At 40.4% G+C, this 26,526-nt stretch overlaps 2 protein-coding genes across 2 annotated transcripts; one reads left to right on the forward strand and one right to left on the reverse strand.

Annotated features, from left to right (window-relative positions):
- Positions 1-985: 985 nt before the first annotated feature.
- LOC148374439 (purine nucleoside phosphorylase-like) lies at positions 986-19,236 on the reverse strand. The gene is made up of 6 exons (XM_088336483.1): positions 19,026-19,236; positions 14,567-14,730; positions 14,350-14,453; positions 10,517-10,692; positions 5,409-5,599; positions 986-3,013 (listed from the first exon to the last, which is right to left on the reverse strand). The coding sequence occupies exons 1-6, from the start codon at positions 19,037-19,039 to the stop codon at positions 2,793-2,795; spliced, it is 870 nt and encodes a 289-aa protein (XP_088192609.1). The 5' UTR covers positions 19,040-19,236; the 3' UTR covers positions 986-2,792.
- Positions 13,086-14,115, forward strand: LOC148374440 (uncharacterized). The gene is made up of 2 exons (XM_088355035.1): positions 13,086-13,347; positions 13,450-14,115. The coding sequence occupies exons 1-2, from the start codon at positions 13,244-13,246 to the stop codon at positions 13,931-13,933; spliced, it is 588 nt and encodes a 195-aa protein (XP_088211161.1). The 5' UTR covers positions 13,086-13,243; the 3' UTR covers positions 13,934-14,115.
- Positions 19,237-26,526: the final 7,290 nt, after the last annotated feature.

The following is a 26,526-nucleotide window of genomic DNA, read 5'->3' on the forward strand; positions in this document are numbered from 1 at the left end:
CTTGCCCTCTTTCTTCCCCGCGAAATCATAACACAGCCATTTGTCACTTTATGTCACTCAATGACAGTGTTGGGCGCATTACTGAAAAAATTAGTTACTAGTTACTTCAAAAGATTACTGACACACTAAAGTAGCATACTGTGAAAGTAACTAGTTGCAAATTACCATATAGGCTCACATAGAAGCAGACTCCCTAAAACTGCTAGCCACATGATATAATATAAGAAAATGTGTACGCCAACTTGTTGAAGCGGTAAATCTTTTATATTTTATGGCTTGTGCAATCTTAAAGGCTTGCAAACTAGCACAGCCAAGACACTCCATATCAATTTTGTCTTTTGACTTCAAACAGTTTTCTTCCCCATTTCTGGTTAATGTCTGAGACGTTTTTTTGTTTTCTCCAAGCATTGTGTATCGCAAAAATAATTTTACAAATAAAAAGACCAAAATTCAGCAGTTTTTACAGTAAATTATGAACTCATGTTTCCCCCGTTGGTGTAATTGTTCCTGCATAAGTCACCCCCTCCCCCCACCCTCATCCCCAAGTGATGCCAAACATTTGCCATTGGTAACACAACCAAATATGCACATATAAACAGACCCCCTGATTTCAGTGTTTTATTTTATAGTAGTAAATGCAGCTTTGATGCAAGTATCGACGGTAAGTAGGATAGCAAAAGAGACAAATTCAGTGTCTTCCTACTATGTGCTTGAGAAGGCACCACTATAACTGTATTTAATTGTATTTTATACATACATAAACACACACCTACCTATATTCTAAGATAATGCAGTAGCAGTTCCTTGATACATTACCTGTGTCGTTGGAAATTGTAATTACAATTTGTTATGTTAGCGACAATATTGCCACCCTACTCTTTGTTTGATTATCCGATGCGCTTCTGAATTTCCCATAAAGACAAGAGGAATCCAAATGCATGGTAGATTGACGATAGTTTGGCTCAAATCAATGATAGCACACAAGTTGTTGATGCAAGTCATTTTATGGCAAAAGTAGTTCAGACACCAATAAACAAATCTGCTTAAAACTGGAGTAAGACTTTTGTTCGTTCCCCTGTTTTGCTCCATCTTCACACAACATATTGTATTATAATCTTCATATAGCAATAGAAATCGAGATAACTACTCCAGTTAAATATACTTTTTGGATAAATATTTTGTCAAACTGAACACATCTTTGATAAAAATCCCTTTTTTTGAAAAGCAGATATGGAGTCAAGACAGTAAGTCATTTAATAGGAAAAGAGCGTTTCAAGATAAGTGCTATTTTTTTTTCCAGTGCGCCATGACACAGCAGGAAGTAGAGCGAGACTCCAGAGCGTTGAATGTTTTATCAACATAGACTGAGTAGTCATGTGTGTTGAAGTATTAACCCTGTTAGTTAGAAGCTTAAGCTAATGTTACACTATCCTTGACTGACTGTTGGCTGAAGCTCAGAATCATAGGAGGACTATTTCATAAAAGTAATTCTATGATCCTGGTTGAGTTTCAAGGACTTTGGCCATGCAAATAACAGGTGTCCCAAATATATATATATATATTATAGCAGCTCTTAACTCATTTATTATCATTTTATAGACAGAACCCATTGAATGGCAACCAAAACTGACTTTGAAGAAATCATTTATTCTATAATTCTAATGGCAATATGAAAACGCAATAAATAACTGGTATAATAACATAGTGGTCCACCATAACATGTGGATTCTCAGGCCCCCAGTAGGTGCAAATTGTGTCTGTGAAACCCTTTGATTTATGTGTGGCCTCATCAGTTTACTTAATATTTGTGGCAAAGTGTGGATCCTTTTTACCTTGTTCCAAGTACCACTCGACATTCTGCACTTTTCAGTCTGGATCATCGCCATTAGAAGAATGGACTAATTTTGGAATGTACCTACTCCATTGAAACATTTCATTTTGTGTTGGTGGACCTTTGTGTTTAACTCCCTCCTAAATCGTCTACACCTAAGTAGTGTTTTGATACTTTCTGTAGCATTTCAGAATGAATTTGCTTTCTTCAAATTCTTGCCTGGTTTTTCCCCTACCGGGAAGATTCTCAATTTCTTGGACAATTGGAAATCTCTTATCTGAGTGGAAAGCTACCCCAGACCAGGAATACAACAAGGATCGGATTTATCATGGAGGTTGTAGTAGGAATTGGATTATTCTTTTGGACTTACCTGTCAATTGCTAAACTTTGAGAAACCAGTGTGTGCTTAGAGCACATAACTATGATTTGAGATTCTTGGAGAACGTCGAGCTTGTGTTTTCTTTGCTTATTCTTTGAACCCTCTTGTCATCTATTTGAATTGTCAATGAAATTTGAAGTGTATTATTCAGTGACACAAATACAGATTTCGGTTGAAACCCAATCGGTGCACATAAATCAATTTTGCAACTTGAAATTTGAGAATAGAAATAAAACATGGTTAGTAAACTAAGATTAAGGATTTCTTTTTTAAAACCCTTAACTAAATGATAAAGGTTGTCTATTGTCTTGCCCATTGTTCATTAAATTACTGGCTATTGTTCAAATGAATTTCAACTCTGGTGTTACTTCTATTAATCTGATAAAACCTAAAAATAGTCCAGTAGTTTTTCTTCTTTCTGCCCAACAGCCTATTAAGGAAGAATAAATAATTGCATTATCGGCTCCTAAAATGTGTATATATATTTATTGGGACACCCGGTATCGTAAATCGGAATCAATATACCCGCAAAACATTGGAACCCTATGAAATACCCAACCATTTCGTAACAACCTGGTTTCCTCACGACGACTTCTTGTTGCACATCTCCAGGCGGCCGACCAGTGTGCTGACCAGTTTTTCCATCTGCGCCGCCCGCTGCCGGCCCGTCTCTAAAACCTCTTCATGGGTTGCCTTTTCCTGGCTCTCGTAGTCCATCACAGCCTGATTGGAGATGAGCGACATGGCGAGGCAGCGCATGCCGGCGTGGCGTGCCGCAATCACCTCGTGCACCGTGCTCATGCCTGCACCAACGAGGAAGAATACAGTGAGTTCCCGTTTTCATTCAGACAGAATAGATTGAAAAGACACCTTTTACCGTCAGGCAGTAATCACTCTCAATTCTGTAAAATGCTTAGACAGGAATGCGAATTTAATATGGTTCAGTTTTTGATTTGTCTATTTTTGTTCATTTTTACAGGTCATGTCATGTTTTTTCGTATAGCCCTTAATCACAAAAAGTCTCAAAGGGCAGTGTAGACTACACCATGCCCTAATCTCAAGCCCACATGAGGGCAAGGAAAAACCTAAAAACCTCACTATGAAGAAATGAAGAAACCTTAAAGCGCGCAATCGTGAAAAGAAACCAAATTTAGTCACGATTTTACATTGTGTTAAATTCTTCAGCGCCAGTGTCCTTTTTAGCCGAGTATGCAGTCTTGGGGTTTACTTGGAGCCGAAACTCTCAAAATCAAGTGTTGACTTCAAAGTGCAGCGCTGAAATGAACGGCGAATGAAAATAGAAGAAACGGCACCGAAAAGAAAATCATATTGTGCAGATTACAAGCTGCAAATATTTGGCCAAAATGCAGAAACAAAGTTCCTAAATCTTGTAAGCTATTGGCGAGAAGCAGAAATAGAATCGGCGCATCTACCGTGACACCGGGGATGAAAATTTCTTTGGATTTTATGATTTGGAGTGATACTGTGTTATAGGCATGTTCTTTATGGCAAATTGTTCTGAATAATGCGCACTACGCTGCCAGACAGCAGTGCCAAAGGGTGTAACTTACTACTACCTTAAACTTCTGATATTAACTTTGGTATTGTATCTTGATTTTGTTGTGCTTTTTACTTGTTGCAATGACAATACCTACTCTTACGAGATTTTGTGAATCCTTGTGAGAAAAGATCTGATTTATATGGGAACACAGTAATACCGACAGTTGGGTTTCTCAAATGAGGGCCAATTGAACACAGTTCAAATAGTATTTACATCTTAAATTACTTCTTTAAAAGTTGCATCCGTTAAAAACTCACAGCGCTGATGTTGTGTCTACTTTTATTGCAGAAAAAAAAGTCCCATTGGCAATGTTTCATTAACGTAATTTTCTATTCTTATTTAGTTCAATAGAAGAATAAAAAGACTATGTCTATATTTAAAACTTATTTTTTAAAAGAAGTTTCAAAAGAAGTGCCAAGGTGCTAAAAAAATAAAATAAATATTTTAAAGGTGTTGATAGCCGAAAAACAAGAAAATATAGTACAGACGCTCCCCTACTTACGACCATACGACTTACGAAAAACGGTGGATACGAACATTTTTTTGGGGATGTCGAAAAATGCTGTAAGTTAGATTTTGTATTGTGTGCACCTTTATCCGAGTACAGGACAGTGCTGTAGTGCTTCTTCCTGACGCGTGGCGCTGTGAGAGGTCACCCAGCATCCACCCCGAGGAAGAAATCCAGCTCCTACTTCCTAGTTTGTGTGTATACACACTTTACTGTATCTCCAGCGCGCTAAAAACTCTGACATTCTTATTGGTTAATATCTCGTGCATTAATTCAATATGGTTGGTGTAAAGTGTAAAGGAGAGGCGAGCCGTTTCTTTTGAATACAGCAACGTCTCATGGTCAAACGATACACACTGCCCCGATAAGTTAAAATGTTAAAAAACACATTCAACAAGTAAAATGCGCTAATAGAAAAAAAAATCCGTTATTACAAAAATAACATAAAATTAAGAGAAATAAATACAAAAGTAAGTTTTAAACACACAGTAAATTAAGAAAATTACTGTGCAAAATATTTTACAAACAGGACCGAATATTTCGCTGGCAGTATATATATCAATAAAAATGGACGTAGACAAATACTTAGTGAGGTTGTTTTTAAACAAAAACGGCAATTTTAAACACATCTTTGGGCTCAACAAGTTGGAAAAGCTGTTATCCAAATATGGCATATGGGCCTCCCAAAGGACATGCAATGTCCATGTTTGTTTAAAAGAGACGCTTGGAAAATAAATACTTTACAGCACTACCACTAAAGTCAGTGTTTTGGTAGTGGAATATTCGAAGAAAAATTCACCCGTTTAAGCAATTTCAGGGTGCAACCATTTTACCATTAGCTTTTGCTAAAAATGACAAAATATACAGCCTTAGAAAAAAAGGGACTAGGTTTATTGGTTTCCATTCCTATTCTATAATTCAGCGGAACATGTCTTGTGTTTGTTGAGTGTAAACTGATAGTCTTTTAAAAAACCCGAAAAGAAAGAATGATTATTTTCACAATTTTGGGTGTGTTTGAATAGTCTGCTCTAATGTCACAAAAACAATTAGTAATGAGTTATCTGTTAGTAGCATGCAATCAGAATAAAAACACGTTAAATCATTCATTCAACATGTTCTGTATGCTCACCCACGGCATCAGCGCCAAGCTTCAGCAGCATGCGGCACTCTGCGATGGTCTCAAAGGAGGGCCCCCCTATGACAACGTAGACCCCCTCACGCACAAAGTCGAGGAAGTCCAGCTCGGCCGCAACGTTGTGCGCCAGTTTGCGCAGATCGCCGTCGTACGCGTCCGACATGCAGGGGAAGCGCACTCCGAACCTGGGCATAAAAAGTGGACCCTCATTTAGCTTTAATGAACACACAGGAGTTTATATGACACATGTATCCATCAAAAGTTTGAGGTTGCTTAGAAATGCCTTTATTATTGAAGGAAAAGCACCGTTTTAGTTGCACAATACTCCTTGTGGACACATCATCAGAGACTCTTCGAGGGTCATCGGGTGTTTCATGTCTTAGTCAGACACCCTCACCTTGGCGACCCAGCCGAGAGTGATCAATCCCCCTACTTGTTTCCGCCACGCCACGCCTCTCCCCTCTTTTTTAGAGCCAGCATGAAGCCTCTACAGCTGCTCCCACGATGTTATTGATGGCTCTTCACTTGTGCAGTATACAAATCCCAAGGAGCCCCAGGACACGGCGTAAAGACCTGCCTGCAAAGGGCCCTCCAACCATTCCTCCGACGTTAAGCCACAAGATTGACGTACTTTGCCCTCTTCCTCTCCAGAGCTTCACCCAGCCGGTCCTCCCAGGGGACTGTTGGCCCACCTGCTTGCTCGCTCCGTCTGTCTGGCCCCAGTATTGTAGCTGTGGAAATAGCAATTGCATCCCTATATCCACCAGAAGATGCCAGTCCCTTGCAGTTGTGAGCAGCCCCCCGAGTCTTCTTGGTGGGTTGAGGTTTCTCTCTTGCTCAGACAAAGGTAATAATGCTCCTGGTTGGATGTTACCACTTGCTGTTGTTAAATGAAGATAACTTGAAACCAAAAATAAATACCCATATTTTAAATGCAAATGTCCGTTTCTTTAAAGCAATATCTACAAAGGTGTATAGAGGCTCATTTACAGAAGCCAGCAGTCCAGTGTGGTAATAGTAGGTTGTGTTTGCTAAATGCGTTAAAAGCCTAGTTAAAAAAACATTGCTTTATTTCAAACATTATTTCAGCACAGCTGTTTAGAGAAGCTATACTGTCCTTTTGAGCTAGTCTATTATCTGGAGCATCACATTTGTTGGTGTGATTGAGTTTTCAGAGTGGCCGTAAAAAGAGAATTTTGATGTTAAACTCGTCATACGGTTCTTGTTGTATGAAATGAAGGCTTTCCCATGGGAGAAATTGCTAAGAAACTGAAGAGGGATGCATAACCAAACAAAGGGGTATGTACATTCGAGTCTGGTTTGAGAACAACCCCTCTTGACAATCTCAACAGCAATCAAGCACATTCACAATTTCATTATATCTGACAATATGAAGTTTAACAGCAAACACAATGTTTCGCTTTAGTGGCAGGATTTTTTTTTCTACTAGCATGGCAATGTGAGGTTTGAACAACCATCTTAACAGCCAAGCATATTCACAATCAGCATGAGACTGTCGCTGATCTTTCTTCCCACGATGGCACAGGTTTGGTCCGGATCAATCAAGTCTCCCAAGACTACAGACATTCGTGTTGCTAAAAGCTTGCTGAAGATTTTACAGTCCACGTTTGAAAGCGTTATGGGTCACCAGTTTTTTAAGTCAGTTTTGTCTCCTTTTTTGTGTAATAGAGTAACTATCCCTATTCTGAAACTGTCTGGCATGTTGTCTCGACTGGAAAATTCGTTAAAAACAGTAATCAGATCTGGTGCTAAAATATCCCCAAAAGTCCGGTAGAATTCGAGGTTGAGCCCGTCCTCCCCGGGTGATTTGCCGTACAAAGACTGGCAGACCCTTCAAGACTCGTATGATTCACGAGCACAATGGTGGGAGATGACAAAGAAACGAACACAGACCTTTTTTTAAAATGCAGGGAAAAACAAGAAACTTAAAGAGATGAAATGCATGTCGGGTCTTTATGCAATCATTCAGTTGGTCTTGGGTAAAGTCCGATGTTAAGAAGGGGTCTTGACGCACTGATCTTGAAATATGATCTAATACATGCCCCATTTCATTCTCATGTGTTTCTTTCTTTTCATATAATTATTTGTAGTAGTCTTTGACTAATTTGGTTATTTCACTACTTTCCTTTGTTATTTGCCCGTTTTTGTTTTGAAGTTTAAAAAGCCCCTCACTTTTGCTCATAATTTTTTTTAAAAAGTAGCGTGAACATTTTTCCCCTTCTTCTTTTTCTCTTTCTCTGCTTCCTATTATGATGCCTATTTGGAGTCCTCTTTGTAGTCCCGACATGCATTTCATCTCTTTAAGTTTCTTGTTTTTCCCTGCATTTTAAAAAAAGGTCTGTGTTCGTTTCTTTGTCATCTCCCACCATTGTGCTCGTGAATCATACGAGTCTTGAAGGGTCTGCCAGTCTTTGTACGGCAAATCACCCGGGGAGGACGGGCTCAACCTCGAATTTTACCGGACTTTTTGGGATATTTTAGCACCAGATCTGATTACTGTTTTTAACGAATTTTACAGTCGTGCCAACATGCCAGACAGTTTCAGAATAGGGATAGTTACTCTATTGATAAAAGCAGTGGGAGGATGATCGCTTTGATGATTAGGACGCTACACTGTGGGGTTCCCGGCAGCAACGGCCTGGTTGTGGAAAGTAGAAGTACTAAGGGAGAGGACCCACACAGAGGAATGGAGGATGCTGCTTGGGAGGGTGGGATGGCAGAGCTATGCCCTTGCACAATAGTATTGCCCTTTACACGTTGGTTAACTACTGTTAAAAGATAATAACTCTGAAATTGTTTAATTGATGTTGAAAATGTCAAGAAAAAATGTGAAAACGTCATATTGTTACGTCATATTGTCAGATATAACAAAATTGTGAATATTGTTGTCTGATGTTGAGATTGTCATGTTTGTTTGCTGCTGTTGGTGTCGGTGGATTTGTTCAGACCAAAAAACAATCGACTTTGGCCTGGACGGATCTATTGAAACTAACAAAGATGTTATATAACGAAATTGTGAATATGCTTGATTGCTATTAAGATTGTCGAGAAGGGTTGTTCAAACCTCACATTGTTTGTTTGCTGTTATTAGTGTCAATAAATTTGTTCAAACTAAAAGAATCGCGGGACTTTGGGCCTGGACAGAGCTATTGACACTAACAAAGATGTTAAAAATGTCAGAAAAAATTTAAAACGTCGTGTTGCCGGACATGCCGGAATTGTGAATATGCTTGGCTGTTAAGATGGTTGTTCAAACCTCACATTGTGTTTGCTGTTAAACGTCATATTGTCAGATATAATGAAATTGTGAATGTGCTTGATTGCTGTTGAGATTGTCAAGAGGGGTTGTTCAAACCTAGCACTGTTTGTTTTCTGTTATCAGTGTCAATAAAATTGTTCAAACACACCTCACTGGCATCTTGGTTAAATACTACCTTAGAACACCGTAGTCAACATATACAGTGCAGAGGCGACTCCAAAATTCTAGCCTTGTAGGCAGAGTGGCAAAGATAAAGCCATATCTGAGACTGGCCGATCAAAGGAAAAGATTATTATGGGAAAAAGAACACTGACATTGGACACCTGCCTTGATGAATAAAAATGGGACTTTTTCACTGGAATTACAAAATTATCTGTGTGACCCGAAAAAAGTGAAGGGTAGTGTACAATTATGAAAAAAACATCAATGTTTACATTATGAATTCCAGTTGGAGTGTGAGAATTAAACCTGCTCACGAATTCCAGAATAGCTGTAAACGGGCTGCTCCGGTTTGTTAGTTCTACAGAATCTTTAACTGGATTTACCGTCAGTGGCAACAAATAATCTGACACATGACTGTCACTGCCAAAACTCAAGTCTAAAGTTCAGTACAAGATAGGGTGCAATTGAATAAGTGTATTTCAAACACGAGTACACGGAAACATTCAACAATTGAGTGGATGCGCGATCCCAGAACGGATGACAGAACCGAAACAAAACTATTGTCGATACAAATCTTGTTTAGTTTCCACCATTTAAAGTTCATATGTGTGTTCAAAGGCGGCTGGATGGTAAGCGTGCAGCCCTGCGGTGCGGAGGTCCAGGGTTCAATTCCAGCTACCGCAGCCTCTCCGTGCTGGGCTGCATGTTTGCTTTGTGGGTTTCCTACGGGCACTCTAGTTACCTCCCACATTCCAAAAACATGCATGTCAGGTTAATTGGCCAGTCCAAATTGTCCCTAGGTGTGAATGAGCGAGTGAGTTATCTGTCTCTGTGTGCCCTGCGACTGGAAGACAACCAGTTCACGGTGTCCCTACTCACTGGCCGAAGATCGCTGGGATGGGCTCGGGCACCCCCTGTGGCTTTTTTTAGGAGAAGCAGTATGGATGATGGCTGGATGTGTGTTTAAAGGGACTGTGTTCAAAATGTAACCCCAATGTACTGGAAAATTGCCCATTCACTCCAGTAGATGGCAGTGGGAAGCATTTGGTTTTTCGCATGCAAACAGAACACTGTGCTGGCAATTTAAAGTGTTGGCAAATGCTAAAGGGAAAAAATGGTTAGTCTGAATTTTAAAATGATCAATATCGTATTTTCTGCGCTAGAAGGCAACCCCCCAAAATAGTCTTTTGCAATGTTTTTTTTATATATAAGGCACATATAATTAAAAAAACCGGTAAGGGCCAGGGTTGCAAAAAATTTAAGTATTATAGTATTAGTATTATATTTATGCATTGATTGATCAGCCGGGATTCAACTCTGATCACAATTGCATTATACTGTGCAATGGGAATGGAACCCAGATCATGGCCACTAGGGATACAAATGATACGTTAATAGGCATTGGGTTTTATCTCATCATCACGCTACTTTTTGTCAGGGTACCACATCGTTGGTGTTATTGGGCTGGTACGCGAGAATTTTGTCAATCATTAAAACGGTCGGTGGTACAGAAAAGGATGCAGTCCTCTGTGCTCAATCACATTTGCCCACAAGAGAAACAATGCTCTTCTTCTTTCCTGAGCAACTTTAAAAAAAAAAATTCAATCGAATGGAAAGACAAAGACAGGTAATTGTGCTTCCCGCAATATCCTTGTTTCACCTTTCATGGTTGGGACCCACTAGTGGGTTGACTCCGGCGAATCCCGGCATGTTGATATGGTCTTTGATGATCATGACGTCGCCCACTTTGTAGTCTTGGTTGAGGCCTCCAGCAGCATTGGTCAGGATCACCGTCTCCACGCCCAAAAGCTTAAAGACACGCATGGGCAGCGCCACCTGCAGGAGGTAGGAGGACATATACGTTACATCGCTTGCTATGTCTGCACACTGTCGCTAAGCAATCAAAAAGAGACATTCTGAGATTATATTTAGGATAGCTGTAATCTAAGTTCATCATATACATACTACTGCACAGTGAAAATTATTTGAAGAGACAGTGTGCATTATTTGTTGCTGTGTAATTCAATCCTGTGCAAAAAAAAAAAGGAATAGGAAAAACGACACTATTTCTTTTTTCTTTTTGCCCCAGCCTTTCAAAAGGTTTTTGGATTCCCGGGGTACTCTTGCAGCAAGATGGTGGACAAATGTGTTGGCTGCCTCTGGGCGAAGCTCATGTTATGTAAAATTAACGCGAATTACTCAACCGACACATATTTTTAAAAATGCACGTTTAGATAACATTCAATGCATTATTGCTTATTATTTATATCAATATTAGTTTTTATGAATTCATGAAAAAAATGCCAATAGAAAGTGCTAAATAATACACAGTGGTCCTGTAATTGAAAAAAAAAAAACAATAGTAATATTTAAGTTGGGGGAAAAAGTACTATTGATCATAAAAACATATACAGTTATTGTCATGATTTGCCAATTGCCCTCACCTGCGCTCACTTGTTCAGCCCCAGCTGCCACTCGCTCCCTAATTGGTCCTCCTCCTATTCAAACACGTCATTCTCATTCAATCCTGGTCAGTCCGTCTGCGAACTTCAGCACATGCAAAGGAAGCACCTTTCACTCTGGCCCCCGTTTTGATCCCGACCTGTTTCCTGTATCGATCCCCGATCCAAGCTCCATTCTCCTGTCCGGGCTACCCGTATCCTGATTGTTTCCTGTATCGATCCCCGATCCAAGCTCCGTTCTCCTGTCCGGGCTACCCGTATCCTGATTGTTTCCTGTATCGATCCCCGATCCAAGCTCCGTTCTCTTGTCCCGGCTACCCGTATCCTGATTCTGTTTCCTGTATTGATCCCCGATCCAAGCTCCATTCTCCTGTCCCGGCTACGCGTATCCTGATTCTGTTGCGATCCAAGCTCCGTTCTCCTGTCCGGGCTACCCGTATCCTGATTGTTTCCTGTATCGATCCAAGCTCCGTTCTCCTGTCCAGGCTACCCGTATCCTGATTGTTTCCTGTATCGATCCCCGATCCAAGCTCCGTTCTCCTGTCCCGGCTACCCGTATCCTGATTGTTTCCTGTATCGATCCCCGATCCAAGCTCCGTTCTCTTGTCCCGGCTACCCGTATCCTGATTCTGTTTCCTGTATCAATCTCCGATCCAACCTCCATTCTCCTGTCCCGGCTACCCGTATCCTGATTCTGTTTCCTGTATTGATCCCCGATCCAAGCTCCGTTCTCCTGTCCCGGCTACGCGTATCCTGATTCTGTTGCCTGTATCAATCCCGATCCAACCTCCGTTCTCCTGTCCCGGCTACCCGTATCCTGATTCTGTTTCCTGTATCGATCCCCAATCCAAGCTCCGTTCTCCTGTCTCGGCTACCCGTATCCTGCTCGATTCCGTTTTCTGTATCAATCCCCGATCCCTGACTTCCTGCTTGTCTAGGCTACACGACTTGTTTCGATCTCCGACAACGCTCCGCTCTCCTGTCCCGGCTGCCCGACCTGTTACGATCCCCTACCACGCTTCGTTCGCGAGGGCTTCCAGCTCATACTGGCTAGCGAGCACCAGGTCGCTGTCTTTTTCCACTCGCCCTGACTTCCCCTATCCCTTAATAAAGCATTGTGTGAAATGTTATGCATTTGGGTCCCGTTCTTGTACCGGTTGTGACAGTTATACAACTCTCTTTAACTTTAGATATCAGGGGATGGTGTCATAATAGTCTGTGGTTGGCAATAATTTGTGGTCTGTGCAGCCCTTTGAGACTCTTTTTGATTGAATAAGGGCTTTACAAATGAACATGACTTGACTATTTATATTTAAATTTATATTTATTTTTTTTTAAAAACACTATTAAATATTTTAATCATCTAAAAGTAGGATATCAATAATATCTTAACAATCTGATACGTCTCATATTCTTCTTAGTACCAACTAAAAAATTACATTTTGCTCCTTGTACGAGAACAAATAATACAATCATACTTATTTGATTTATTTTAAAAGGGACAGCGTGTATTAATTAGCGCCCCCTAGTGGTGTTTCTTTTTAAAAAGCTCAATATAGAATATAATACAATCATGTTTCTTTTAAGTATTCCTGTTTTGAGAAATTAGCATTTATTTTACATAACATGAGCCTCACATAAAGGGAATGTAATTTCACACAAAAACCTCCAAATGCCTTGCCAAAAATTTGGTCACATGAAGTCTCTGTCATTTGTATTCCTTCTAGTGCTTTTTAGCACTCATTTTTGGTTGCACTACACAATACAGCGACACGTAGTGCTCGAATGATACACGGATAATAAAGACGCATATTCAAAAGGGAAGCTTTATTTAATTGAATTCATTCCGCCGTTTGTCTGTACGTCCATTTATCATTTATTTACTTATTCTTTCATTTACTTATTTATTTCCTGGGGGATGAGGTATGAGCACATTGTTGTTAAAGGCCCAGTGTGACATATCTAATGCAAAGGAAAACCAGCGCCACAGCAAGCAGCAAGACGGCAGACAAACATGGCTGAAACTTAGGTATGGATTCCACTATTTTAAAAAAACATTAACATTGGTATAATAGTTTTTGTATTTCTCCCTAGTATTCAAATCAATGTTTTGTTTTTTTACTAATTTAAGTTTGTTGGACCTGGACAACAAACTGGACTGGACTGCCAACACAGAAGCTCTATGTAGGAAAGGGCAAAGCCGACTTTACTTCCTCAGAAGGCTGGCCTCCTTCAACATCTGCAAAAAGCTCCTGAAAATATTCTGTGAGACAGTAGTGGCAAGCGCCCTCTTCTATGCGGCAGCGTGTTGGGGAGGCAGCGTCAAGAAGAAGGATGCCTCTCGTCTCAATAAACTGGCTAGGAAAGCGAGCTCTGTTATGGGCAAAGAGCTGGACAGCCTAACAACGGAAGCTGAGAGACGGTCACTGGAAAAGCTGCGGTCAATCATGGACAATCCATCGCATCCACTACACAGCATTATCTCCAGACAGAAGAGCAGTTTCAGCGACAGACTGCTGTCACTGTCTTGTACTACGGACAGACTGAAGAGATCTTTTCTTCCTCATGCCATGAGGCTCTTTAACTCCACCCGGAAGAGTAAAGGCCCACATTAAACCACACCACCTACATTGGATATTACCGAATCTTACTGCAATATGTATTCTGTGTAGCACTATTTAGTTATTCTATATAACACGCTACAGTGGGCATTTGCACGTCACACTGGGTATTTGTATATTGTATTCTTTTGGCTTTATTATTGTACTGTTCTCAGCTCAGGGATGCTGCTGGAAATGTGAATTTCCCTTCGGGGATGAATAAAGTATCTATCTATCTATCTATCTATCTATCTAAATAGCACACAATTTAAATAAATAATATATATTTTTTAAGGAAATCCCCCCCAAAACATTTGCTTATTTTTTATTCTTATTTTCTTAAAATATTAAAAAGTAATGATGAACAACAAAAAAATGGTTCTGTTTTTTTTTTTTGGACCCCCAAATATGAGTAACACAAAAACTCTGACCTTTTGGACAGGGTATCCCTCATACAAGTGGAACCTGCCCTGCATGCAAACGCATGATTTTCCCTTCAACGTTCCAAAAACCAGCTGACCGGCGTGCCCATGCACTGAAAAGCAACAAAGCACGTATGTTTTAGTCAGCTAGCTGAACATGCACAGAACAGGCAGACATGCTATCACACGTTTTGCATGTAGAGTAGTACAGTACGCGCCGCCATACCGGTGCTTTGCGGGAAGTTGGGAATGTCGGCATACTTGAAAACCTGACGCTCCTTTAGAATATCGGCCAGGCCGCCCAAACCTGATCCGCACACGATTCCCACGGTGGGCCGCAGAGACGTCTTGGACATCAGCCAATCGGCCGCCACTTGAAACTCGTCGTTGCTGCGGGCAACAGTAACAAAAATGAAGTCTTCTTGGGGATTTTTGCTGCTATTCAAAAAGTCAGGAAGTGGTTCTCAGTATGTCACAGCCTGTCTTGGTGTAATCTCATTCACAAGAACTACTCCAATGTGTGTAAGTAGCCAACGTATCCTACACTATCATCACCCCAAAAAATGAAGGATGTCAGCCCTGGAATAATCTGTGTAATAATTTTCCTTTTATGCATGCAATAACTCAAGTTGTTTTTCACCGAAAGCCTTGAAAGAAGAAAGGAGGTGTCCAAACAGAAACTAGCTGTGATCATCGGGCGGAAACCAAGGCGTGCGAAAGAAGATTAAGTAACTCTGCGTAGCAACAGTTAGAATGCGGTCTCAACCAGTTAGATAGGACAGCTCCCTTTAGAGAAGTTGAGACTTATGTACGATAGGGCGAACCCTAACAAAAAGAGGAGAGAGATCGAAGATTTCTTCAGAGTGATTTGGGAGATTGGCGGTATACAATCTTCGATCGCTCTCCTTGCAAGATATCTAAAAACTGATCAGATTCCCTATTGTCTTTTTATTTCAGAGTGTTTTATTATAAATGTTAAGGTGATAAACCGAACAGTTCTCTTCATTTCACATCTAATTAGGGAGCTGCCTGGTGCTTGCAGGCACCATGTTGAAAATGCTTGTCCTACACTATCATCCTCCCAAAAAGGATAATCGGAACGATTAGATTAGAGCACGGCTCTTTAACGCGGTGCCAGGTGTCCCCCTAAGAACACGTGAGTAGGCCACAGACAGGTTCTGAAAATAACTCACCAGTGAAGGGTCATTGTGATTATCTAGTAAACTTGATTTCAAACTTGACTTAATTCATAATAATTACAAACACTTACTTATTAGCATAGTAACAACATAGTAATAACATGAATCGTAATTTTATAAATGTATATCCAAATTATAGCCCGTGACGCTAATTAGTAACAATATGTAGGCCTCAGCTTCAAAAACTGGATTAGAGTGTCAATTAGCTAAATGTTTTTTGAATAAGATATTTAGCAAGCAGCAAATCGTACATGTATTGTCAATGCTATGATATAAGAATCTTGTTTCCTTACAATGGACATCAAAGTTGTCTTTTACGTTTTAGAGTTTTATATTCCACGAGGCATGAAAACACCATGCGCTATGTCTTGTCCATTCCCCCCCAATGGTAGCAAATTCCAAAATCATGTGACGGATGCAAGTTCTTGACACATGAATATCAGCACGTGAAACACTTCAGTCTTGCTTTTGTTGTTTTCATAGTTGTGTGATGCCTTATTAGCAGCGAGTACCGTTTCATGCACTTTTATTTAAAGTTTTCCTAATATTTGAATAATATTTACAATATTTGTATCTGAAAGAAAACAAAAGAAATAGTAAAATGTTGATTGTCCTAAGCAGCATTTTTCAACATGTGTGCCGTGGCTCACTGCCACGAGACCTCGTCTAGTGCACCCCAGGAAACTGCCCAATTTTATCATTCGATTGTTCAGTATCTTTGCTTTCTTCCAATGATCAGCTGAATAACTGTATCATTCATTTGTACCATTAAGTGACAGCAGAGTGCTTTTTGTTTTCTTTTTTCAGTGGTACCTCAGCTTGAGAATTTCATCTGTTCCAGAAGAAGCTTCATAACCTAAAAGCTTTATAAGTAGAGACACATTTTGAATGTAAATGCGCTAATCTGTTCCATGCCCTGCAAAAGTATATGATTATGTTTATTTAATAAATGATAAAAGAGAAACAAATAAATGTTAGAATTAGATTAAATACAAAACAAGAGGCACATAATGTAAAAAAACAAACAAAAAGGAAACCAAACAAAAACAATTTACCTTTTTGCCTCACCCTCCTCGAAAAAACTGATCCAATGACGTCTGCTTTTGCTGGCTTTTGCCAATCTGTCGGAAATGTTCAAGGGAGACGTAGCGACAGCCCAACTTGTCAATAATTTTACGGATGATTCCTTTTCACAAATTCTGAGACTGAGTGGAATTTTGCTAAAATGTCTTTAATATGGACAGATTGAATGATGACTGCATCCTCCTGCCCGCTATCTTGATGGAACCCTTATCCTCCTTGTCTCTGAAGACTGTGACAGTGATGCTAAGAGCATGCCGGGAGCACACATGGGCACTGGGTTACCTGTCTGATTTTAAGCGATAGCCAGTTTGTTTATGTTCAGGAAACTCTGGGAGCGTCTTATAGCAGCGCGTCCTTTCGTGTATTTTTGACTTGTATCCTGAAACGCATTTGTAACTACAGGCAATAGTTTTCTGTTCGGGTACTTTGTAACCCGAAACTTTTGTATGTAGAGATATTTGTAAGTAGAGGTACCACTGTAAATAGAAATTGAATGTTTATGAGGTAGTACAGTGAAATACATTTTTAATGAAACTGTTTGAAATTGCACTGCAAAAAAATAATATCCATACATTTTCTGCGCCACTTATCCTCTTCATGGTCGCAGGGGTGCTGGAGCCCGTCTTAGCATTCTTCAGGGTAGTGGGCAGGGAATACCCTGAACTGGTTGCCGGTTTATAATAACATAAATAAAATACGATGAAAGTATTGCATAATTTTGCTCATTGTTAAAAACGTTCTCACTAAAAAAGAGAGAATACGTTTAAATGTAATAAATAAATGTTGGCAGATGTTTTCTTATTGAAGCTCTTTATGATTGCACTGCTGAAAATATTCAAATAAATCAAATAAATGAGGACTCTTGCAGTAAAAGGCCACATTAAACCACACCCCCACATTGCATATTACCCTATTTTTATTACAGTGTGTATTTTATGTGGCAATATTTAAATACTCTATATCAACATGTTACATTGAATCTTTATGTATTATATTCCTTTTACTTTATTATTGTTTTATTTTCAACACAAGGATACTGCTGGAAGTGTGAATTTCCCTACGTGGATGAATAAAGTATCTATCTCTCCGTCCGTCCATCTATCTATCTATCTATCTATCTATCTCTCTATCTACTTTTGCTGATTTAAATTATCTATTTATTTTAATGAAAAAAGAAAACATGGTATAAACAGGGGAAGCATGGCGGCGCAGTGGTTAGCGAGCGTGCGGCACAGTTCTGATATCGAACCTTCTTGTGTGGAGTTTGCATGTTCTCCCCATGCTAGCGTGGATTTCCCTATAGGTTTGAATGAGTGAGTGAGTTGTCTGTCTCTGTGTGTCCTGCAACTGGCTGGCAACCAGTTCAGGGTGTCCCCTGCCCACTGCCCCCAAAGATAGCTGGGATGGGCTCCAACATCCCCGCGACCGTACTGAGGATAAGCGGTGATGGATGGATGGATGCTATAAACAATTTTGTTGCACTACCTGGTTAAAGTTTGCTCATTTTAAGTGTTTTTTTAATGTATTTTTTCTAGAAAAACGAGATAGGGTGTAATAAAACTGGAACTGATTTGAAATATCGAAAGTTCCCGAAATTGAAGCTAACACCCAGAGCCACGGTGACCACAATTAATGAGTAAAAATTGTAAAGTCAGTAAAGGCAATATTATCATGCCAGCATTTTAAAACAACAAAATTAAACAGTAAAAAATGTACTTGGGTCTTAAAAAGGTTAAGAAACAACGGTCTGGTTAACAATGTGTTCTTTGGACAGAAACATACAAGTACAATCATTAATCCGGGATAATCTTTCTCTTTGATATTTCACTTTGGCTTTATTTAATTGTATGTGCTTTAGAAAAGAATATTCTTTTAAATCAACGACATCAAAGTATGACTAACACAAGACTTAACGGATGAGTAGCAATCACATGTTCATGCACCGTGAACAATCTTTTTATGTGCTTGTCATCTTTTATCACCTCTTAATAAATCACTACATATTATGATGCCATTGCTCTTTAACGACGTTCATCCTCTAAAGGTTAAGACAAATGTACATACTGATACATGTATATATTTTTTTATTAGTAATAAAAAAAAACATTCCGAGAAATGAGCCAGAGGGTTGAGCGATGTTTCATCACTTCCTCGCGGATGCTTTTTTTTGAATGACTCTTTATTTCCTACAGTGCGTAAATGGCTGTTTCTTCACAAACTTGTTCGTATTATAAAAGCTTGCTCATATCTCAGCGCCCTTTGGACCAATTTCAAACTTGGCAGGCGGACAATTTGGCTCACCATTAATATACTTAACCAATATGCCCGCGGCGTGACGCGTTCATGGACGCTGAGGTTGATTTCACTTGTACGACATGCGCATAATACTGTACATGTACTCACACTTTGTCTTCCATTGTTGAGGGAACTGCAGGTGTGGATCGGGATGGTGGTCTTGGCGAAACGTCGAGCAGCAGCGCCGGGTCGGAGCGTTCGAGATGCTACGGAGGGATTCTTTAAAGAGGCAAACCGCGGTCACCCTCCCCTCTCTATTTCGTTTTCACAGCCAACCCGGGAACGCCCCACTCACAACAAGCAGCCGCAGCCCCCGTATACTTTCCCAGGCCGAGGGTTGTTGTGATGACGCAGGCGCGATGGCAAAGATGCGTTCACAGTCTCCTCGTAGTTTGAAGTTGTCTGCAAGGAAAATAGGAGGCAGCTCGAGTATGACGACTCTGCTATAAAAATCTATCCAATATGACAAACAAAAGTGATGTTTATTCTTTTTACAAATAAAATAGTAATATCAACAACTGGGGTGACAGAGAGACACATACCTGTCAACCTCCACGGCTCCATGCCCTTACAAACTGTCGTATTTCCCTTACAAAATACAAAATAATCTTACACCATATTTTTTTTTCAAACGTGTTCATTTATGTAGTTTAACATGTTATATAATGTACATATATTGTTAATTAACATTTTGTTGTGAGATACTGAGTTTCTCGTCATGAATGAGGTTTATTATAAAAAAAAGTTCAAAAATGAAGTAGCTTGGACGTTCACTGTAGAAGGAAAAATACATGCAAATATAATGAAGTAGAACAATACATTTTCTTTTTACAATTATTAATTCATTTTCTGCATTGAATCATTGTTGGTAATATACTGATCAAAGGGATAACCCCAAACCTGTCCTTTTTCCTTTTTTCCTTAACTTCTTTATACAACACCTCATCTCTCATCTCATTAGCTACAGCGCTTATCCTCACTAGGGTCGCGGGGGTGCTGGAGCCCATCCCAGCAATCATCGGGCAGTGGGCAGGGGACACCCTGAACTGGTTGCCAGCCAATCGCAGGGCACGCGGGGACAGACAACTCACTCGCTCATTTACACCTAGGGACAATTTGGACCGACCAATTCACCTGAAATGCATGTTTTTGGAACACAATAATTCGTAATATAATGCATCAAAGCAAGTGAGCCGTTTAATAAGTTGAGCCGAAAAAGCCAGTTCTCTAAAAAAAGACGAACTTCCTTTCACTACACAACTACCATGAAATGATGCATGATGGGATATGCCCAGGCGGCAGACGCATGCTCAGAGTAGCATCAAACCGCTCGCTTCGTTTGCAACGAAAAAAACGATACAGAGAGAGAGGCTACCGCGGCGAACTCGTTTGACTTGATTGATTTGCCGCTTCGTGATAGTCGGTGTGTACCGGATGGTACCCATAATTGACAAATTTGCGTTTTTCCGTACCGATTTTCTTGTACGTCGTAAATGTCTTAAAATGCATAATAAACGTACTTTGTACGGCAAAAACCTACAGGTTGACAGATATGGAGACACTACTGCTGGCCCGGCCCCTTTGCAAATGTTTTAACCCAAAAGTTTGGCCACCCCTGATCTACAGAATAGCTTGTGGTCATTTGTATCCAGGCAGAGTTAATTTAGGAAGACTAACAGTGAGATAATGAGTCCTAATTGACAGATGCTTGAATTATTGTAATTTTGAACATCAGCACACTTATTTTACTCGCATTACCTTCAAAATTGAACATTGGTTTCTACAGAAGACTGATGGAGGACAATAAAATGAAACATACTGTAGTGTGTCAGAACATATGATAGAGACAGACAGACAGACAGACAGGCATAGTGTCATATAACATAACATAAAATAAAATAACATAACATAACAAAATACAAGTGTTCTGTTTATGGGTCGTCACGAAAGTCCTAACAAGAAAGGAGTAACGGGTATGCTGGGTTCATGCTGTGTTTTTATAACTAGTTCTGCAAATTCTAATTTTCCACAAAGGCCACATTCTAACTGGATTAATCTGCAGGGTGGCTTTTTGCATTCACTGAAATTTAGTTTTGTCAGACGCGAGTCAAATGCAAAAAACTTTTGTTTTATTAAAAAATAATCGCAAACATTGAATGAGTGCGTGTGAGAGCACGCGTGTGGCTCTCCACGGAAACGGTCCTGGCTTTGTCTAATATTACATAAGTGCTCTTTTGTAATCACAGAAAGGTTTCGCCTGAATGCTTCGCACCAAACCAGACAGTGTGCCTCTGCAAAACAATTACCGAGCCCTCCAACACAGCCAAATGCCTTTTCTTGGAGTGACTGGAAGAGGTAGCACTAATTTGTCTATGTAAAATCTTGGATACAAAATCGAGGTGATTATGAGGTGATATGGAGGCCCAAGAGTGCCATCATTCTGTAAGAGAGAAGACCAGCAAACAAATCAGCAGAATCACCCGAGATTTTATTCCTAACAGCAAAAAACTAATACCGTATCGGGGGCTCTGGTCCTTCTCAATACAATCTGTGCTACCCTGTGGCCATCAGGGAGAGACACTTTTTCCTGAGCATCCCCAAAGAGTTACCTATACAATATTCAAATCTAGACAGCAAAAACGCTACCTACTCCCATGTTATTGGTTACATAACATCTGCAATCTATTCTTAACATGCTTATTGTCTCTCTTCTCTCGTGTTCTCAGATCACGCCTTTCCTTGTGTACATGACTGTCTGGGTGGAAACATCTTACCATCTGGGTTCCCAAGGGCGGGGATTCTTCGCTCGATCTGGCCTTGGACCCCCTGCCCTTCGGTTCCTGTTGTCTCTCTCTTGCGATTAAGCCTCAAGAACAACTTTGAAACAGGACTATTCTAGTTATTTGCAATACAGTCTTGAATTAAAAAACAGTTAGCATAGCACTACATGTCTGCACAAAATAATAAAATCCTTCAGTGGTTAGTGCGAAGCGGTGCAGAGGTACCGGGGTTCAAATCCAGTTAACTTGCATGGTCTCCTCCAGGTACTCCAGTTTTCTACCATGTTCCAAAAAACAACACGCATGTCAGGTTAATTGGCTGGTCAAAATTGTCCCTATGTGAGAATGGGCAACTGGCTGGCAACCAGTTAATGGTGTCCACTGGTGTCCAAAGATGGCTGGGATGAGCTCCTGCAGCCCCACAACACTAGTGAGGAAAATGGAAAGATAATTGCAACTTTGTTGCAATTATTTTTCTAAAATCATTTTTTAACAAAGTGTCTTTTAATTCAAAACGAAATTTTGCCCAATGGCCGTTTGCATTTTCGAATGCTGTTTTCTCAAATGCTGTTTTTCTGAAGCCTGTTTCAGCACATCACATTTTGATCATTTGCACCATGCAGGATGACTCTTGCTGTCAATCAAAGTTGGTGGGTGGGGCCTGCGCTTGACCCGTAAGATGGATTTTCCCCAGACATTGGTCATTCCTGCTCTGTCCTGTAGGTGGCAAACTCTAATTCACAGAACCACTGCAATCGGAAGTCTACACAAATGGTTAACTTTAACTTTAAACAGAGTTTCTGCGTTTTTTTTAAATTTAGCAGATCACGTTCAAAACCTGCATGGGATGATATTTTTACTACAGGATTTTTTTTAAAATGCCTGAATGAATGTTATTGCTCTTAATGCCTAAATTAATGACTACATACTTTACAAGTAATTGAGCAAGGTGTGTATGTAGAATACATGCACTGGTCGTCCAGTTTGAGATTCCAAGTAAAGCACACAGATTTGGGTGCTGTCTGATACAAGAGCTCAAAATTTGCTAGCATATTTGGTGTGCCACTCACAACTATCCAAGGGAGAATGGCAGAAAGGGGTTTATGGTAAGTTACTATAAATGTTCATTATTTTGGTTTCTAAAATACAATTATATATTATTCAATTGTTTATTTTTATGGGAGTCAACAAAATAGGTTGCTGTGAAGGTTAATAAATAAGGGGTAGGGGCAGGGCTCTCCAACCATTTTATTGCATCGAGCTACTTTTTGTTACTTATGAGCGCAAAATGCACCCAGTTTGATATCCATCCATCCATTATCTGCACAGCTTATCCTCAGTCAGGTCGTGGGGGTGCTGGAGCCCATCCCAGCGGTCTTCGGGCAGTGGGCAGGGGACCCCCCCGGGACTGGCTGGCATCCAGTTCAGAGACATACAACTTACTCGCTCATTCTCACCTAGGGACAGTTTGGACCAGCGAATTAACCCGACATGCATATTTTTGGAATGTGGGAGGAAACCGGAGTGCCCGGAGGAAACCCACGCAAGTACGAGGTGAACATGCAAACTCCGCAAAGAGTGGTAGCTGGATTTTATCCCATGAACTGTGACATAAGGACTTTGATGCAGATGCGCTAACCATTCATCTACTGTGGCGCCCCAGTTTGATATGAATTTCTAAAATAGCAACTTAGCTAGATGGCTTGCTAAATAGCTAAAAAGTAGCTTGATAGTTAGTAGTTAGAAAAGTCAACTGGTAGAAAACTAAAAAGGAGCTAGATTGCTAACTAGAAAGGAAAACATTTAGCTTGATAACTATCAACATTAGCATGCAAAACAATGTAAAAAGCTAGCTAGATTGCCAAAAGGTTAGCCAGATAGTTAGCTAAAAAAACAGCACATTTTCCGCTGATTCACTTTCTGAAACCCATAAATTGGAATTTAGTTTGTTGTATTTCCTGTATAATAAATCAATAAAAAGATCAATAAATACATTTGTTTAGTAGACAAATACGTTGTAATCTTTCTTAAAAAAATATTCAACAATACTTGAATTGATTTTTTTTTTGTTCATAAAGCCTATGAACTGGATTTTTTAAAAATTCCTAAAATAACAATTTATCAGGCTGTAACAATCTTGTTACTATGATATTACGAGGTTAATTATTAAGAATTGGATTTAATATGGGTAAGTGTAAAGAACATTGTAAAGCGCTTTGGGAGGTCTTCACTGACTTGAAAAGCACTATATAAATGCAGACCATTTACCATCTAATATACACAGTCAACCAACAAAAACAAATTTTACTTGAAAATCACAATGAACCAGCAATGGCGAGCTATTTTCAAAACAGGTCCGCAATCTTTGGATGGATTGAATGAAAACAGCAACCAGAAACAGAACAATCTTTTTCTGCACAAGAAAGCAGGTGTCCTGCAATGAAACGCAAAAATACGCTGCTACTGCCACCTAGTGGTGAAATTTATCCTTTCTAAATATTGATGAACGTGACTGAAACTAATCTATAGAGTGACCCAACCACGTAGAAAATGGATTTTTTGGGGCTGTTCCTTAATGCTCCACTCGATCGTTTGAATCAGATGAATGTCTGGATCAAAGTAAGCATGTTTTCTAACTGTTCCTAAATGCAACCCCGGGTACCACCGATGAGCTATGTCATAAATGGGGAATCTGTGTAAATGGTTATTGTGAACTTGGCCTGAACTCTCAGTGAACCTGTCATCAAAGAAGAAAAAGGGGAACTAGACCAGGGATCTCCAACGTGGTACTGGCGGGTACCAGGGTGCCCTCTTAAGGACAGATGAGGTGCCTGCGGACCTGTTTTTTAAATAGCTTACCAGTGTTGGGTCATTGTAATGTTCCAGTAAAATTAAGTTTTTAGTGGTTGACTGAGTCTACTCAACATTAGTTCCAAGAATGAACTTGGTTATAACATAGTAATAACATGATAAGTTGTTATTTTAGAAATGGGTGCCCTTTGCGCTAATTAGTAACAAAGCGGATCTCGGAAAGGTTGGAGACCGATGAACTAGACAATTCCCGCGGCAATTGTGACGGTTAGGCAGGGCTCTGGCAATGTAGTCTTTAGCCTGCAGTCGTTAGCTACAGTAATTGCACAAAAATGGCATTATTATATTACAATGTGTAATAACACAGTATTTCATCGGAAAGTTCTAGGCATCCGCTACTTACACCGTTACACCGTCAAAGGGCACATTAGACCCTACGAAGAACTGTTGCCAACTGTAGACGGAAACTTGAGTGGTATTGTCACATCACAAGATCATCAGGACTGGCCAAGATCATTCTCCATGGCACAGTCCAAGGGGGCATGAAGGGAGGAAGACCGAAAAAGAACTGGGCTGACAACATTGAGGAATGGACTGGTGCCAACTTTGCCACAACCAAAGAACAGGCTAGGGGACCGTCAACAGTGGAGATTTGTGAACGCTGAACTGTGAATAACACAGTAATAACAAAATGAATTAAAATTAATACGCCCATTCATTTTGAATAGGCTCATTCATTATGTTAGCATGTAGTCGTTAGCAATAGAGAGATGCCTTTAGGTACAGTCTAAAATCACAGCTACAATAATAACACTGTAAGAACACTGTAATAACTAAATGAATGAATGAAAATGAATAGGCTCATACATTTTGAATTAGCATGTTAACATGGAGTTGTTAGCAGTAGGTAATTAGCATGTACCTGTTAGGTGGAGTGTGATAGGAGGTACTTTGGGGCCTTTCTCTTCGTCTGGCCCAAAGGCAGTCATCTATACAGATTGATAGGCCGATGAGAGCGTTATGATGTCTTGGCTCATCCCGGGTGGCAGGTTCGTCCTTAACGGCTTCTGAAAGGCAATGATAGAAGGTTCTTTGGAGGGCTTGGTCGTCTTCCCACCCACTTTCGCCCGCCAGGTTTGGGAACTCAATAGAGCTCTGCTACTGAACAGAGGCCTTGGCGAAGGGCATGGAGTCATCGGGAAGCCTCAGCCTGACGAGTTGGGTGGTGAAAACACGTCGTAGCTCACAGGTGAACCCCGCATAGGATGAGAAGATGGTTTTGTTGGCTCCCCAATTGAGCCCTGGCACATTGTGGGGCTCTGCCGGACAACAGGTTGATCAGGTTGGCCACCCGGGATTTCTCAGAGGGATAGGAGCGGGGCTGTTGATCGAACAACAAGTAGCACTGCATCAGAAACGGCGACAAAGACTCGCTGCGGTGGAGGTAATTTCTGCTAGTTGGGCAATGTGACCATTCAGACGTTCCTCCCAAGAAGATTGTAGCATGTCGGTCGAGGATTGCGCCATGATAGTTTAGCACAGTTCCGATGCTCCGTGTGTCTGCAAGGTCTAGTGTCATGGTTGAACCGTTCTGTCAAGGATTGTCAGACCAAAACGTGAGACAAAAGAGATACGGTCCGATCCGACCACTAGAGGTGACGTTTATTTAAACGGGAACAAGAGAACTCTATCGGTGAGAATCGAGTGCAGGACCAGGATGGCAGAGAAGGTGACCTTAAAAGGAGGCTTGTGAGGAAAACCAGAGAGGGGTCTTGGGGTAAAAAAAGGTCTTGAGGTGAGGATTAGGGAATACCTTTAAGCTAGATAGCCCAGGTGGATAATAGTGAGGACAAGGAGGGACCTGGAGGACGGGGTGGTTTAGAAGTTATGGTGAAGCTGGAAAGCGAAGGCTTGTCGTCTTGGGGCTGGAGATGCTTCAGGGGTCATAACCGTTAAAATACTTCAGGGATCCAAGACGGTTTAGCAAGGAGGCATGGGAGGCTTGAGTATTTATAGGG

This window comes from Urocampus carinirostris, chromosome 1 (genome assembly GCF_059441175.1).
Source record: "Urocampus carinirostris isolate Australia breed hairy pipefish chromosome 1, RoL_Ucar_1.0, whole genome shotgun sequence".
In the NCBI taxonomy this organism is placed as follows: domain Eukaryota; kingdom Metazoa; phylum Chordata; class Actinopteri; order Syngnathiformes; family Syngnathidae; genus Urocampus; species Urocampus carinirostris.

What these genes read in the sequence shown, in the direction of transcription:
- LOC148374440 (XM_088355035.1), top strand. Translation starts at nt 13,244, where the DNA reads ATGAGCACATTGTTGTTAAAGGCCCAGTGTGACATATCTAATGCAAAG. An exon ending in CAAACATGGCTGAAACTTAG is followed by an intron (nt 13,348 to 13,449) that starts GTATGGATTCCA and finishes TACTAATTTAAG; the next exon opens with TTTGTTGGACCTGGACAACA.
- LOC148374439 (XM_088336483.1), bottom strand. An exon ending in CAACTTCCCGCAAAGCACCG is followed by an intron (nt 14,454 to 14,566) that starts GTATGGCGGCGC and finishes GTTGCTTTTCAG; the next exon opens with TGCATGGGCACGCCGGTCAG. An exon ending in AGGGATACCCTGTCCAAAAG is followed by an intron (nt 10,693 to 14,349) that starts GTCAGAGTTTTT and finishes TACCTCCTGCAG; the next exon opens with GTGGCGCTGCCCATGCGTGT.